This window comes from Microcaecilia unicolor, chromosome 1 (genome assembly GCF_901765095.1).
Source record: "Microcaecilia unicolor chromosome 1, aMicUni1.1, whole genome shotgun sequence".
In the NCBI taxonomy this organism is placed as follows: domain Eukaryota; kingdom Metazoa; phylum Chordata; class Amphibia; order Gymnophiona; family Siphonopidae; genus Microcaecilia; species Microcaecilia unicolor.
This window is the reverse complement of record NC_044031.1, coordinates 639,258,772-639,274,786: the sequence shown is the minus strand read 5'-3', so window position 1 is coordinate 639,274,786 and position 16,015 is coordinate 639,258,772. Positions and strand designations below refer to the sequence as shown.

Here is a 16,015-nt window from a genome sequence, read left to right as displayed (position 1 = left end):
TACAAAAAAAAAAGGCAAATCAAAACATAAAGGAAACCTTCTGCTACCCTCCTGCAGGAGCAGTTGAGGAACCTACATGGGCTTTATGCAGTCAGGAGAGGACTTCCTCTTTCGACTTCCACTGCTTTGGTATCGACAATACTGAAGTTAAGGTGACTGCACATGACCACATATAGTAAACCTCTGAAGTTCTCTCTATCTCCACCTGCTGGTAGAAGGACATAACCCACAAGTCTCTAGATTGATCTGTTGGGACTAATTGAAAGAAAATTATCAGGTAAGAACTAATTTTACCTTTTCTAGTTGGATATAGTGACATATGCTAACGTTGCCATTAGTGTGTGGCCATTAACAAAAATTAGGGTGTGATCCCTTACTGCCACATATTTTAGTAGGTAGTAAGAGGTCACATGCTAATCACAAGTTAGCGTGTGGCAATGTGACTGCGCTGATTAACGCAGACACCCACTCCACCTCGCAATATCTGTCCTTGGCAAAAAACAAAATGCTTTAATGTGTGGGTAGTGCACGCATATGTGCACCTTACTGCAAGATTCTTCAGTGTGCTCCACGGTACGCTACCGCAGCTTGGTAAAAGGGCTCCAAAGTAAGGGAAATCTCCAGGGAATACTCCTCGCAGTTGGGACAGAACAGTGCCTCTGCAATATGTATACAGGAACAAGAACGTAAGAGATGCAGAAAAACATCGGCAGTTTTCTCCTTGTGGTGTCACTGGTACCGTGAATCCCATTTTTGCCCAGTCTTTCTTATTATGGAGTTATGAACCCTGACATTAGCTGATGTTAGAAGGCTTGCAGTTATTTGTGTGCTCTGGGATGTTTTGTGACTTCTGGATAAGTTGTCACTGTTCCCGTGGAGTAATTTTGCCAGACCAGCCACTGCTGGGAAGATTCACCACTGTTAAATCTTCTCCTTTTGGAGATAATGCTGCTTACTGTGGTTTAGTGGCATCCCAGCGCTTTAGAAATGACTTTGTAACCCTTTCCAGATTGATATAGTTCACCAACTTTTTTTCTCATCTCATCTGGAATTTCCTTTGATCATGGTGTAGTGTTCTTGTAGAAACCTTGTGGTGACTACTTCAGTCTCATGGTAAAGCTCAATATATATAGTGAGGTTTGATTCAACAGAGCAGGCTGAAATCAAGCCTGGCTGTGTTCAATTAGCTGAATCTAATTATCAATTAAATTTGGTCAGTTGGTTAATGGGGCAATTTTTTACATGAGTGATATGGGTGTTGGAAAACTTTGTTCCGTAAATTAAGTTATAAAAACTGTTTACTCAGGGCTTTTTTTTGTCAAATTGTTACATTTTGTTTAAATATCAGAAGCCATTTAATGTGACATACACGCAATAATAAGGGAAATCAGGAGGGGGGTAAATAACTTTCAGATCACTGTATCAGTTGATACTTGCTGGTGTGTGTAAGTGTTAAATTTCTCAGTAGAGCCTTTCCCTTTTTGGCTTTGTTGCTTATATTCTTTGTTTTATCTACTCAGGTGAATTCAAAAGGTTATAAAGTGTATGGTGCTGGAAGCAGTCTGTATGGGGGCACCATTACTATCAATGCCCGCAAGGTAATACATTTGGAAGGTAGAATGTTTCTGTCATGTGTACCATCCTGTGAGAATGGAAAGTTTGTTTTATCTGCTAAATCTTTATAAAATGCTGGTCAGTCATCTTGGAGGACTAACTGAATTATATGATGTATACATTCGTCATATAATAGTTCTTCATTATATGATGTATGTTTGTGCTGTTTCATTGCAATATTAATACCGTCATATTTAAGAAGTCATTTTTCTAATTGCATCATTCCTTTTAGAGACATTGGCATCAACCTCTTAATATGCTTGTAATCACAGAAAGTTGGTCAATTGTGAGCAGGTTGAAGGGTGTTTGGTGATGAGGGCATGTTAATGCTTACTGTCCCAGTATGATAAAGCAGCTGGTTCTGGGCCATGCTAGTAGCTCGAATGGCAAGTATTGTGGGCTTACCATGTGGATGATCCTTTATTCAATTACATAATTGGATCTCGCCATGTGTTTGCTGCTGCTTGTCATGTTGCAAAGGTAGTCATGGTGGTTGCTTAAGGACGATTCAAGGTCCTTTATTGTAGGGTATCAGAGGGTCTCTGTCCAGGGACTGTCACTGCAATGATCAGCCTAGATATGCTGGGTGGTGGGGAGATAAAAAAATAGGGGAGGGGGGGGAAATGCCAGACTCCAGCCTTGTTTCTGATTTAAGCTGAAATTACAAAGGAGCAGGAGGAGATATGGTTTTTAAAAAATGTACTGGTGCTGCAGTTTTTTTTTTCCCTTTCAGTTTGAAGAGATGAACTCTGAGCTAGAGGAGAACAAAGAGCTGGCAGAGAACCGGCATGCGGAGCTGGAGAAGCTGCGGCAGGACCTGCAAGAGGTGACAACACTGAACGAGGAGCTGAAGGTGAGGACTCGAGGCAGATGTGCGAGAGGCTAGCCAATGGAAAGCTGTCATAAGACTTACAGGCATTATTGTCCTGTGATGACCGTGTTAGCTGTTCTGATAGAGGATAAGCTTTGCTATTCTTTAACTGCTAGTGATTGGGCATGGTAAGATATATTTAGCTCCTTTGCTGTCTGTCATGCTGCACACTGAAGAGTCGAAGTTTCCAGAATACGGTCATATTTCCACTTAGGGTGAAATGATTTGATGGTCCTGGCATGTGACAACGTTAGCAGTGTGGTGAGCAATGAGAATGATGCTGATGTTGAGCAGCAAGAGGAGGGACTTGCGTATCTGCTCTAAGCAGAAGAGGTGAAGTTAGTCGTCACCATTCTGCTTGCTTACTGGGGACAATGGCAGTGTAGGAAGAGGGAGAGAGTTATTTCAGAGGTAGGAGGAGGGAGAGAGTTAAAAGCGGAAGAATATTTGCTGAGCAGTTGCAAGAGTTTGTGGTGCTGTAACCCCAATAGAGAGTGGTTCTGATTTGAAGTAGAAACCAAACAAGCTGGAAGATGCTGCTGATCCACAGAAAACCAAGTCAGCAGAGTAAAATGCAGAACTCAAAAATGAGTCTTCAATTTCACCTTTCCTTAGCGTCCCTCCGGACCGGACCAGGATTGGACTGATGGGGTTGTGCTCGCCTACCAGCAGGTGGAGACTGAGAAAAAAACTCTCAGACTCTAGAGAGCCAATAGGAGCAAAAACCTCTGAGTGACAAGTGGAGTTATCATGATTGTAACTGTCAGCTGAATAATCTTGAGCTTTTTTTTGTGTGTCTGTGTAATGCTGTTACTTTAAAGCTGTTATAGTGGGAATTATTTAGTTTGAGATACAGCATTCTGATGAAGAAACGATATAAAAATGTGGAAATGAAAAATAAAAAGTTTTGTATGCATTAAGAGACAATTAGGTCTTGCTTTAAACCCCTTGTTTTAGACAGAGATGCTGATCTAAACCACAAGGCTTGAATAAGGCTTTTTTGTAGAAAAGACATGTTAGTCCATCATCAACTGAGCAAGGCCTATACTAAAAGTAGTTTTGCTTTCAGAGCGTAAAAGACCACAAAAAAACGGGATGTTCTCCCAGAGAGGATAAGTAGCTTGGAGAGCTGTCCAGATTGTGAAAATGGTAGTGGTACAGAAGATTTTGTAGTAGTTGTTTTTGTTGGGGCAACACTTGAAGCTTGAGAGCAGATGTCGTGTATGGCTGCAGTGTTTCATCTTTGATTTGTGCCTGGGTGCAGGTGGAGCTGCGCAGCGCAGTGGAAGAGATCGTAAAGGAGTCTCCTGAGTATCGCTGTATGCAGTCCCAGTTCTCAGTGCTGTATAATGAGAGCCTGCAGCTGAAGGCGCAGCTGGATGAGGCTCGCACACTGCTGCATGGGACCCGTGGTATCCACCAACGACAGGTTGAGCTTATTGAGGTAACATTCTGCATCCCAATTTTACACCTCTGAACGCATCTTGTCCCTTACTCTTCTGTAGGGATTTGAAATGTATTTATTACTAAGATTTATTTACTGCCTTTTTGAAGGAATTCACTCGAGGCGGTGTACAGTAAGAATAAATCAAACCTGAGCAATAGACAATTACAGCAGTAAACATATTCAAATAATACAAAGCATAGTATACTACTTACAATGTCAATACAATACGTAATAGAACATTTTAATTGACAGTGTAGGTTATAAGCAAACATGGAACATATAGGTAAGAGAGTTAGAAAATAAGATGACTAATTCAGAGAGAGGTGCACATGAGGTCAGAGAGATAGTTAAATATTATCTCAGCTAGGTTAGGAGTGAATAAATATGTCCTGCTGCAGTATGTGCAGCCCGTGTCACTCCTTGTATGAGTACAACTAACAAGTTCTTCCATTAAAGGCCTGGTTGCAGAGCCAAGCTTTCACCTGCTTCCTGAAGTACAGATAGTCTTATGTTAAGAGCAGCCTTTCAGGGAATGCATTCCAGAGTGTGGGGGTTACTCCGGAGAAGGCTTGCTTGTGGGTATCACATCGAGTAATGTCTTTTGGAGAGGGTCTGATTAGTGATAGTGCTTGAGAGGACCTTTGTGTCCTTGGAGGTGTGTAGAGGATCATCCTGTTCTTCAGGTACTCAGGGCCATTTCCTTTAAGCTCCTTGAAGATCAGACATAGAGTTTTAAATTTAGCCTTGTATTGTACTAGTAGCCAGTGAAGTTTTTCAAAAATGGTGTGATGTGGTCATGTCGCTTGCAACCTTCTATGAGTCTTGCTGCAGCATTCTGAATCAATTGGCACTAGTGTAGGCCCTTTGTAGTCAGACTGTTGTAAGAGTGCATTACAGTAATCCAGTCTTGATGTTATCAAGGCATGCACAACTGGGGTAAGATTTACCATCTTGATGGAAGGAGAAAGGCAGCACCGTAGCTGTCGCAAATAGTAGAAGCAGCTCATGAAGGTAGCTTGGATTTGGGGAGTCAGTGTAAGTGTTGTTCTGAAAGTTAAACCGTATATATATTCCCTTGATAAAAGCTGAGAGATGCGAAACATGCTCCTGTCGGGATCATGAGTATACCTGGGACCTAACTCAGATAAGTGACACAGATGCAGTTTTCAATTTTTGTTCTATGTGTATACAGCTACAGGCAGTTGATATATGGCAAGGAACTGAAAGAAATGTGCCGGATACTGTGAAAGCTGTAGCGATATTCAAATTGAAGAGAGGAAATGTTCCTGCAATTGGATTTAAATACAAGTGCTGGACATAAATCGCCCGTAGAGATGAATTGAGTATAGAAAATTAAGGAAGCATAAAAAAGAGAAAAAGAGATTAACTGTAGCACAAAAGATTAAAAAAAAAATGTTTGTTTGAAGATACAGCAATGAACACAGTTTTTTTTGGTTAATTGTGCACTACGGGAGGTTGGGGGCAGTCAATGATTATAAATAGTCATGTAATGCAGGCTCACCAGTTTGGGTGGTAAAAACTGTATGAGACGACCCCCTTTATTAGTCGTCAGCACTTAGTGTGTTAATACACAACTTGCAAATGGTGGAAACTATTTACGATAGAGGTGGAACACTGCCATTGATTTTTGACAGTACTTCTAGGATAAGCAGCATAAAATCTGTTTTATGATCTTGCCAGGTACTTGTGACCTGGATTGGCCACTTTTGGAAACAGGATTCTGGGCTTGATGGGTCTTCAGTCTATCTCAGTAATTCAACACTTACGTTCTTATGTTAATGTAATATATCATCAATCTCATAAAAGGCCTTTTCCTATAGTAGAATGGGCAACAAGCCTTAGAAAAACAGTTTTTGAAAGAGCTGTTGCAGACATCGAAGGATCTTCTGTATCTGTTCCTCACTCTTGAACTTAAGTGGGGACAATTTTTAGGGGATGGGGTCTCAATTGATGGCTCCTAAGTTTTTGCATTAAGAATTTTGCTGAATCCTGATAAATATTGACAGATTCTGTCTGTATTTTTCAGCGTGTGCACTGTAACAGCTTGCACACTCTCCTTTTATAAGAGTGATATTGTGGTACACAGAACATCACTACAGTAGAAACTTAACAGTAGTCTGAATTAGTCGAACATGTCTGTTCTGACAAGTGACTGTGTGTGTGTGCTCACTGACTGTATTAGGTGTATATTTGTTATAGTCTTATGATTAGTGCAATGGCCTGAGAACCAGGGGAATCAAATTAGATTCCTACTGCAGCTCCTTGTGACCCTGAGCAAGTCACTTAACCCTCCATTTCCTTAGGTACATAATAAGTGCCTGTGTATAATATGTAAACCACTTTGATTGTAACCACTGAAAAGGCAGTATATTGAGTCCCATCCCTTAAAATATTGGCCCCAAACTTGTGGTGGTTGCGGGTGTTAAGTGTTTTGTGATATGATCTGAAAAAACAAACAAACACCCACCTGGGGCTCACCCTGCAACCACCTAAAGGTTCTGTCCCAGCACTGCTCAGGCCCGCCTGCACCTACGCACATGCTCTATCTACACTGGCATACCCTTCCACCTGCCTGCTGGGTCCCAATGGCCTCTGGGCGAGTCTCCCATCTGTAAGTTGTAGTGGTTTGTAAGGCTACCAGGGCCACACTCCTAGGGGTCTCATTGTTTCTAGAAAATACCCATGGATCAAAAACACCAACCACCAGGATTCTTAGTCCAGGACAACAGAGCTAATAAAGTAATTGGTTTATTATCGGAACAGTGGAAAAAAATAGATGAAATTAACAAACAATAACAGGTAAAATAACCAATATCAACATTTAAACTAGACATTTTATTACTACCTGAGTAATACCTGGGGAGTTCAGGAAAATAATGGCTCATAGTTTTTGAACAGGGTCTCGGTGCAAAAATATTTACCCTCCATACTCCCTCTCTGAGACTAAAGATTTCCAGCATATTCTGGCTGGAGTTTTGAACTACAGGGCCAATCAAAGCCCAGAGGATTAACACTGAGGGGTCTGGCAAATAGCAATTCAGGTTACTTTCCCTCTGGGTTTAAGTTGGAAAGAAATGGTCACCTCTGCAACAGCTTTTAAAGCAGTGGATGGACACCATCTGCTGGCCAAACAAGGGAAATACATGTCATAAAAAATAGCACAGATCACAAGCAGGAGAATCCCTGTGATCTTTCATGTTGAAAGGAAGATAACAAGAATGGGTGCATAAAGCCAAAGTAGTGCATTTACAATTTAAGAACCCAAGGAAGGAGTGCAGTATGAGAGTTCCCTGTGTGCTTTGTTTTGAACTTGTCCACGTTAAATTCCATTTAGGTGCTTGGTCTCCTAATCTTGCAAAATCTTTCTGCAATTCGTCACAATCCTCTGGTGTTTTGATGACTCTGAATTATTTTGTATCATCTGTAAATTAGCTCACCTAATTTATTGTTCCTTTTCCAGGTCATTTATGAAAATATTAAATGCTGCTTCTTTTGATACCTGAAACAAAATGTTAAAAATAAAATAATTTTGAAATGAAAGTAAAAAAGGGCAAATGGAAATAAATGAAACTTTTTTTTTTTTTTCATGCATATCCCTACTCTTCTCTTTGTACGTTGAACATCTCGGCTGCTCATCGTTCCTTGTGCTTCGCTGTCTGCTCCTCTCTGCATCCCTGTCTTTTAAACTTTGGTTCTCCCACTCCACTGTAATGCCTAGGAACTCTTCCTCCCTCTGCCCTTTGACTTCAGCCTCTTCCTCCTATAGATCCGTGGCAGTGAGAAATTTTGGTCTTGAATAGAGGAAGTTGAATCTTTCACCTGTGTGTTTGTGTGGTTGTCCCTCTTTTTCTTAATCTAACTCCTCTTCTGGTTTTCTTGAGGTACAGATGATGCTGCTTGAGATATGAGCAAGAGTTTAACTATTTACCCCCCCCCCCCCCCAATTCAAATTGCAGCGGGATGAGGTGAGCCTGCAGAAGAAATTGCGGACGGAGGTGATCCAGCTGGAAGATACACTGGCGCAGGTGCGCAAAGAATATGAGATGTTACGCATAGAGTTTGAACAGACTCTGGCTGCTAATGAACAAGCAGGTAGAAAACTATATCTCCTTCCATATATATCATTTCAGTGTTCCTCTCCTCTATTCTACTGTTATTTCAGGTATTGGCACCACTGTTACATAGCATTTCTGTCTGGGGCTGGGTTTAAGCACAGTGGGCCCAGCTGCCGCCAGTCACCTTGTAGCTGTGCCTCGGAGATGAGCTTTGCCAAGGGCAGTTGCATTGTTTTCACCTTTCCCCTAAACTGGTCTTGTTTCTGGTTCTGTGAGTACTAGGTCCAGCTGGGGTTTTGTGATTGGGGAGATCCTGGCAATGTATTAACATGTACGGTATTCCCCCACCTCTCAGAGCTCTAGAAGCGTATTGTGACTTTGGGACATGTTGTCTCTGCTCATTATGTATGTATGTTTTATTTGAGATTTATTAACCACCTTTATGAAGATATTCGCCCAAGGCAGTGTACAACGGGTTGCATTGTGCCAGTGCTGTATGGTATTAGAAGCTTCCATTGCATTTCTTTTGCAGGCCCTATCAATCGGGAGATGCGTCACCTGATCAGCAGCCTCCAAAATCACAACCATCAGCTAAAGGGAGAGGTCTTGAGATACAAACGGAAGCTGAGAGAAGCACAGGGAGACCTCAGCAAGGTGCTGTGGGATGAGGGGAGGACCTTTGGGAGACCCTGTTGGAAAGGAGAGTGATGTACCTCTAGAAGGTGCCATGGCAGGGAGGTGAAAGACTTTTAATAATGTGAGTCATCTAGAGGTAGTGTAGAACATAAGGAGCCAGAGAGAAATGCATTGCATAGGTAGAGGGGAGTAAACAAAAAGGTAATTAGGACTCGGGAAAGAATTGTAGTTTCCATCTTTCTTCCTTCCATCCATCTCTTCTTGTCTCTCTTTCCCTTACTGTGTTCTCCTCTCACTGCATGGGTAGTTGTTTGTAACTGCTTCATGTCCCCCGTAGGTCCGGTCTCGAAGTGGCAGCTTGCTTTTGCAGACACAGTCCAGCACTGAAGATGTAAAGGAGGAGCTGCTAGAGATCAAGCAAGAAGCTGAAGAGACTTCCTCTACACAGACACCAGGTCCAGCATCAAAACCTGGAGCAGAGGAGCCTGTTGAAACTAAGGTGAAGCGGGAGGAAGAAGACCGGGAGCGTGAGAGGAGGGAGAAAGAGAGAGAGCGGGAGAGGGAAAAGGAGAGAGAACGTGAGCGGGAGAAACAGAAGGAGAAGCAGAGGGAGTTTGAGAAGGAGAGAGAGTCCTCGTCATCTTCATCCAAAGAGAAAGGGAAGCATGAGGATGGGAAGAAGAAGGAAGGTGAACTTATCAAACAGCTGAAGGCTGATCTCAAGTAAGGAGAGCTGTCTGGGCAGAAGGACCTCTTCCTTATCGTTGTGTCTGCTTCCTTGCTTTTGTCTTCCTGTAATGTTGGCTTCTGCTATCTTTTCTGCTTTTGAGATGTTTTGTGTGTCTCTTCTGATTTAGTTTTTCTTCTTTTTTTATATCTCAGTATTTGTGGCATAGTATTCAGTGTTTTGGTTTGCATAATAAATAGATGGCTTCATTTTTAATATGTTCTGTGCCATCTGAGGTGCTTATAGTTTTGCTCTGTCCATCTGTCTGTGACGCTGACTCTGTAGAAGGGTGGACAAAATAAAATATAAATGTGCAATTGCTTCTGGAGCAAGAGCTCTAGGATACAGTGATATGGACAGAGGCCTCATAACCTGATTAGCTAGAATTTGCAGAGGAGAGTGAAACCTTGAGTCAACCACTTGGACCCAAACAGACAGTGCAGGTTGGTGAAATATTCTCCCTGTGCGCCAACCTTACCTTACTATCATGACATCAAGGCAAATTGGCTGGAGCTGCTGGTTCTCTCAGTACCCAGGCTGAGGCAGGAGAGTCTCTGCTGCTGCTGCCGCCTTGGGATTTGGGCCGAGGGCAGAATAGCCTCCACTAGCAGCATGTCCTGAGCCATTGAACTCCATGCCATTGCAGGTAGGCTGGAGAGAGGGGAAGGTAAGAGCTGCTAGAAGGAGAGATAAAGTGGGGGGAAGAAATTGGAAGGAGTGCAACCAGACTGTGAAGCTGGAATGCAGGAAGAAGCCTAGGGATGTTGCAGGAATAAAGGGGTGGAGAACAAGTCAGGGAGAGAATTAGCTTGGTGTGAGTGAGAGCATAAAACATTATCCTCTTTGTCATCAGTACACAAATCCGGACACTTGTGGGTTATAACTATCTATAAGCAGGTGGAGAGTACCAAATTGAACTCTGCCATATAGGATGGTATGCAACTTGGTCAATCAGTATTCTGTATCTCCAGCAGGCAGTGGACGGTTTCTGTCACAAGCTCCTGGTTTCTCCTGCTTCTGTGGTTCCTGTTCCAGGTTCCTTGGTTTTAGTTGAGTTTGGTAGTGTCTAGACGGTGGTACCAGGTCCCTCCCCCCTCTCCTGCCACTTCCTCCTCCCTCCTCCTCCTCCTCACTTTGAAAAAAAAATGTTCGAAGAGAGCGGATTTCTGCTTATGTGACATTCTAGAGGAGAGGGGGTGTCTCTGTGCTCCTGCAGCTGTCTGGTTTAGGCCCCTTGATACTGATAAGGCTGGCAAAATTGTGAGTTCTTTCCTCTTTCGGGTTTGTGCTGTTCAGGTTACTGCACCTGTGGCAGTACAGTATTTCTGAGTAGCCTGTGTGGGGGTTTGCCAGTGTTTTCATGATAGAACCATTGAGCTAGCACGGGAGTGATTTTGGCGTGCTTTTTTACAGTACCTGTCTTCAGTTGGTGGCAGCAATTTTTGTCACAGGCTGAAATAATGGCTTGTGCTCTCTCCTTTTCTGTCTTTGTGGCTTTATGGCTATTGTGGTGCGAATGGCACCAGTATCCTTGATTGGCGGAAGATTTTTGTCAGCCTTTGTGGTTTTGAGTTTTGGCTCTTTCATGCATGGCAAATGACGGTACCGATGAAGCCTGGACCTTGTTGCTCCCAGGTCACGCTTAGCTTCTCAGATTCCCTTGCAGCCTTCTCTTCCACAGCCTGCTCAAGGCTACTCCTCCCGGATGCATTTTCAGTCTGCAACTCACTTTTCTTTCTGAGGCCTTGGCTATGCTGGCTTGGGCTGTCCTATTTTCCTTGGTGGGGGGGGGGAGATATTTCTTTCTCGCCTCGAAGTGGGGGGGGGGGGGGGGGGGGGGGGGGGGAGTGTATTTCCTTCTCACCTCCAGGTAAGGGGCAGTGTCTCCTTATGGGTTGGGTTGCCTGGCCTGCTCTTTCCCGGCTTACACAGGCAGCCGTTGACTTGTGCCTGCACTTGTAGGGGTGTTTGTTGCCCTTTGCTGCGTTTATTGCTTTATGGAGCAGCTGGTGCAGGAGCCGACAAGAGAAGGAAAAATTCTAGACCTAGTCCTTAGTGGAGCGCATGATCTGGTGCGGGAGGTAATGGTGATGGGGCCTCTTGATAACAGTGATCATAATATGATCAGATTTGATATTAGCTTTTGAGAAAGTATACACAGGAAATCCAATATGTTAGCATGTAACTTTAAAAAAGGAAACTATGATAAAACGAGAAGCACGGTGAAAAAAAACCTTAAAGGAGCAGCTGCGAGGGTCAAAAATTTACGTCAGGCTTGGATGCTGTTCAAAAATACCATCCTGGAAGCCCAGCCCAAATATATTCTGTATATTAAAAAAGGAGGACGGAAGACCAAACGACAGCTGGCATGGTTAAATAGTGAGGTGAAGGATGCTATTAGAGCTAAAAGAAAATCCTTCCGTAAATGGAAGAAGGAACCGACTGAAAATAATAAGATACAGCATTAGGAATGGTAAGTCTACGGAGACGCCCCAACCTACATGCTAGACCTCGTGGACCTGCCACCCAGAAACGCCAAAAGATCTTCTCGCACCTTTCTTAACCTACACTTCCCCAGCTGTAAAGGATTAAAATACAAACTTACACATGCGACCAGCTTCTCCTATAAGAGCACGCAGCTGTGGAATGCACTACCAACACACTTCAAAACGATCATCGAATTAACTAACTTCTGCAAATCTCTGAAAACCTATCTCTTTAACAAGGCCTACCACGATAATCCATAACTAACTATAACACAACACCTACCCACCTTTATTCAGAATGCCTCTTTCTATAACTGCTTGACCAGATCCTCTTGTTTTTCCTGATTTCTTTGTAACACCAATTGTATTCTTTACCCTGGTATGGCGATGCCGTAACAGGTCTTTGTAAGCCACATTGAGCCTGCAAATAGGTGGGAAAATGTGGGCTACAAGTGCAATAAATAAATACAAGTCAAATGCAAAGCGCTGATAAGGAAGGCTAAGAGGGACTTTGAAAAAAGATTGCGTTGGAGGCAAAAACACATATTAAAACTTTTTTTTAGGTATATTAAAATCAAGAAGCCAACAAAAGAATCAGTTGGACTGCTAGATGACCGAGGGGTAAAAGGGGCAATCAGACAAAGCCATATTAGAGAGATTAAATGAATTCTTTGCTTCGGTCTTCACCAAAGATCATTGATTTGATTTGTTTACTTTATTTCTTGTCTATTAGATTGAAAGCTCTTTAAGCAGGGACTGTCTTTCTTCTATGTTTGTGCAGTGCTGCGTACGCCTTGTAGCGCTATAGAAATGCTAAATAGTAGTCGTAGAGAGATATCGGTGCCAGAAATGGTATTCAAAGCTGATGAGTTGGAGAAACTGAAATCTGTATAAACCTGGAGGATGTAATGGAGCAATTTTACAAATTGAAGAATAGCAAATCTCCTGGACCGGATGGTATTTATCTCAGAGTACTGATAGAATTGAAAAATGAACTTGCAGAACTATTGTTAGTAATATGTAATTTATCTTTAAAATCTAGCATGGAGCGGAAGATTGGAGGGTGGCCGATTTTTTTTATTTTTATTTTTTTATTTTTTTTTTTAAAGTTCCAGAGGAGATCCAGGAAATTATAGACCGGGTGAGCCTGATATTGGTGCCAGGCAAAATGGTAGAGACTATTATAAAGAACAAAATTACAGAGCATATTCAAAGGCTTTGGATTAATGAGACAAAGCCCAAATGGATTTAGTGAAGGGAAATCTTGCCTCACCAATCTATTATATTTCTTTGAAAGGGCGAACACACGTGAATAAAGGTGAGCCGGTCGATATTGTGTATCTGGATTTTCAAAAGGCATTTGACAAAGGGCAGCGAAAATGATAAAGGGGATGAGACGACTTCCCTATGAGGAAAAGCTAAAGCGGCTAGGGCTTTTCAGCTTGAGAAAAGATGGCTGAGGGGAGATATGATAGAGGTCTGTAAAATAATGAGTGGCGTGGAACTGGTAGACGTAAATCGCTTCTTTACTCTTTCCAAAAATACTAGGACTGGGGGGGGGGGGGGGGGGGGGGGGCACACAATGCAGCTATAAAGTCGTAAATTTAAAGTGAATCTAAGGAAATATTTCTTCACTCAGTGAGTAATTAAACTCTGGAATTTGTTGCCAGAGAATGTAGTAAAAGCGGTTAGCTACTACTACTACTTATCATTTCTATAGCGCTACTAGACGTACTCAATAGGGTTTAAAAAAGGTTTGGATAGCTTCCTAAAAGAAGTCCATAAGCCATTATTAAAATGGACTTGGGGAAAATCCACTGCCTATTTCTAGGATATTCAGCATAAAATGTATTGTACTGTTTTGGGATCTTGCCAGGTACTTGTGTCCTGGATTGGCCACTGTTGGAAACAGGATGCTGGGCTTGATGTACCTTCGGTCTATCCCACTATGTCAATACTTATGGACTTGTGTACTTAAAAGGAGTGTGGTTACCTTGTGGGAAGAATTACAAGTGATGTATCTGATGGATTTTTGCTGTCCAGCAACATGGTCCTCATTGCATATCTTTGTAAAACATTGCAGGCTAGGTATGGTGGTAAGAGCCGAAGCCCCTCCTTTGGGGTCTCTGTTTCTTTAAGGGGTTATTTCAGTGACTCCCAACTTGAGGAGTGCTTTGATGCATCTCGTAGGTTTTTGGACTGGTCTGATGCCGACACTAAAGAAAGAAATCTTAAGTCTCACTTAATTTGCTTTCCTTTAGTCACATCAGACCAGTTCAGTTCCCACCCTTGTTCATTTTCTGAGATGAAGAGAATTTTTGGTGCTAGTTCTTGGTTTTGAGTCCAGGCTCTTCCTGTTTGAGTTCTCAAAAGTGGTTTATATTCTTTCATGTTATGTATCTGTTGAGGAAATAAGAAGGATGGAATATTATACTACTGTTTAGCATTTTAGGGGAAATTCCACTTCTTTGCTAATGAAATACTGAGCTGGTACAGCTGCACAGTGCCCTTAGAGCAGAACTCACAACTCTGTATTCTCTACCTCCATCTGCTGGTAGATGGATACAACACCGGCAAGGTTTTGGACTGATCTGATGCAACTAAAGGAAAGACAATCCTACTATATAAATGAAGAGTGACCGACGTGCCGCAGCTATTCTGCGCATGCACGTCACGTCACAGGTCTCTGCCGACGTGATTAGAGGCAGGACCAGATCGACCCTGCTGCTGGGCAAATCAAGAACCAGCACTGTTCATTTGCGGGGGTCAGGGCGGAGTCAAGTTTTGGCCGCGTCCTGCATCGGTGAAGGGATGTTGCAGGGAGTGAGAGTGACAGAGCAAGGAGCGGACCGGCGTGGGGCAGCGGGCAGGCCAAAAAGAAAGAGGCAAGCTCGGGAAAGCGATTGGTGAATCGGTGTGTGCCTGGGGGGGGGGGGGGGGGGGAGAAGAGAATTGCTGGGTGGCTACAGGGGGGGGGCAGGGGACAGAGGAGAATCGCTGGGTGCCTGGAGGGGGGTCAGGGGAGAGAGGAGAATCGCTGGGTGGCTGGAGAGGGGGGGCAGGGGAGAGAGGAGAATCGCTGGGTGGCTGGAGGGGGGGGCAGGGGAGAGAGGAGAATTGCTGGGTGGCTGGAGAGGGGGGGCAGGGGAGAGAGGAGAATTGCTGGGGGGGGGGCAGGGGAGAGAGGAGACTCACTGGGTGGCTGCAGAGGGAGGCAGGGGAGAGAAGAGAATCGCTGGGTGCCTGGAGGGGGGCAGGGGACAGAGGGGAATCGCTGGGTGGCTACAGGGAGGGCAGGGCAGAGAGCACAATCGCTGAGTGGCTGGAGGGGGGGCAGGGCAGAGAGGAGAATCGCTGAGTGGCTACAGGGGGGGCAGGGGACAGAGGAGAATCGCTGGGTGGCTGGAGGGGGGCAGGAGAGAGAGAGGAGACTCGCTGGGTGGCTGGAGAGGGGGGGCAGGGGAGAGAAGAGAATCGCTGGGTGGCTGGAGAGGGGGGCAGGGGAGAGAGGAGAATCGCTAGGTGGCTGGAGAGGGAGGCAGGGGAGACAGAACAATCGCTGAGTGGCTGGAGAGGGGGCATGGGACAGAGGAGATTAGTCTCACTCTCACACATGCACATTCACTCTCTCTTTCACACAGACGCACACACACACTTTCTCTGTCTGTCTCACACATATGCACAATGTCTCTCTATGAACTCACTCTATTGCACACAGACGCACACACACACACTTTCTATGTCTCACACACTCACACACACTCTCACTCTCGCTGCCTTCACTCTCAGCTCACTCTCACACTCTCTCTTTCACACAGATGCACACACACACACACACTTTCTCTGTCGCTCACACACATATACACAATCTCTCTCTGAACTCATTCTCATAATCTCTCTCTTTCACACAGATGCACACACATATACACAATCTCTCTCTGAACTCATTCTCATAATCTCTCTCTTTCACACAGATGCACACACATATACACAATCTCTCTCTGAACTCATTCTCATAATCTCTCTCTTTCACACAGATGCACACACACACACACACACTTTCTCTGTCGCTCACACACATATACACAATCTCTCTCTGAACTCATTCTCATAATCTCTCTCTCTCACACAGATGCACACACACACACACTTTCTCTG

General features: G+C 43.8%; 1 protein-coding gene across 4 annotated transcripts in view; it reads left to right on the top strand.

The window, feature by feature from the left end:
- The window catches only part of RNF20 (ring finger protein 20), a 55,012-nt gene that overhangs the window by 23,986 nt on the left and 15,011 nt on the right, over nucleotides 1-16,015 (top strand). For all 4 annotated transcript variants that reach the window (XM_030221592.1, XM_030221583.1, XM_030221575.1 and 1 more), the window contains exons 8-13: nucleotides 1,521-1,598; nucleotides 2,348-2,467; nucleotides 3,750-3,929; nucleotides 7,910-8,045; nucleotides 8,541-8,662; nucleotides 8,982-9,367. In XM_030221592.1, coding sequence (XP_030077452.1) covers nucleotides 1,521-1,598; nucleotides 2,348-2,467; nucleotides 3,750-3,929; nucleotides 7,910-8,045; nucleotides 8,541-8,662; nucleotides 8,982-9,367 — 1,022 coding nt within the window. The remainder of the gene's footprint in view (nucleotides 1-1,520; nucleotides 1,599-2,347; nucleotides 2,468-3,749; nucleotides 3,930-7,909; nucleotides 8,046-8,540; nucleotides 8,663-8,981; nucleotides 9,368-16,015) is intronic.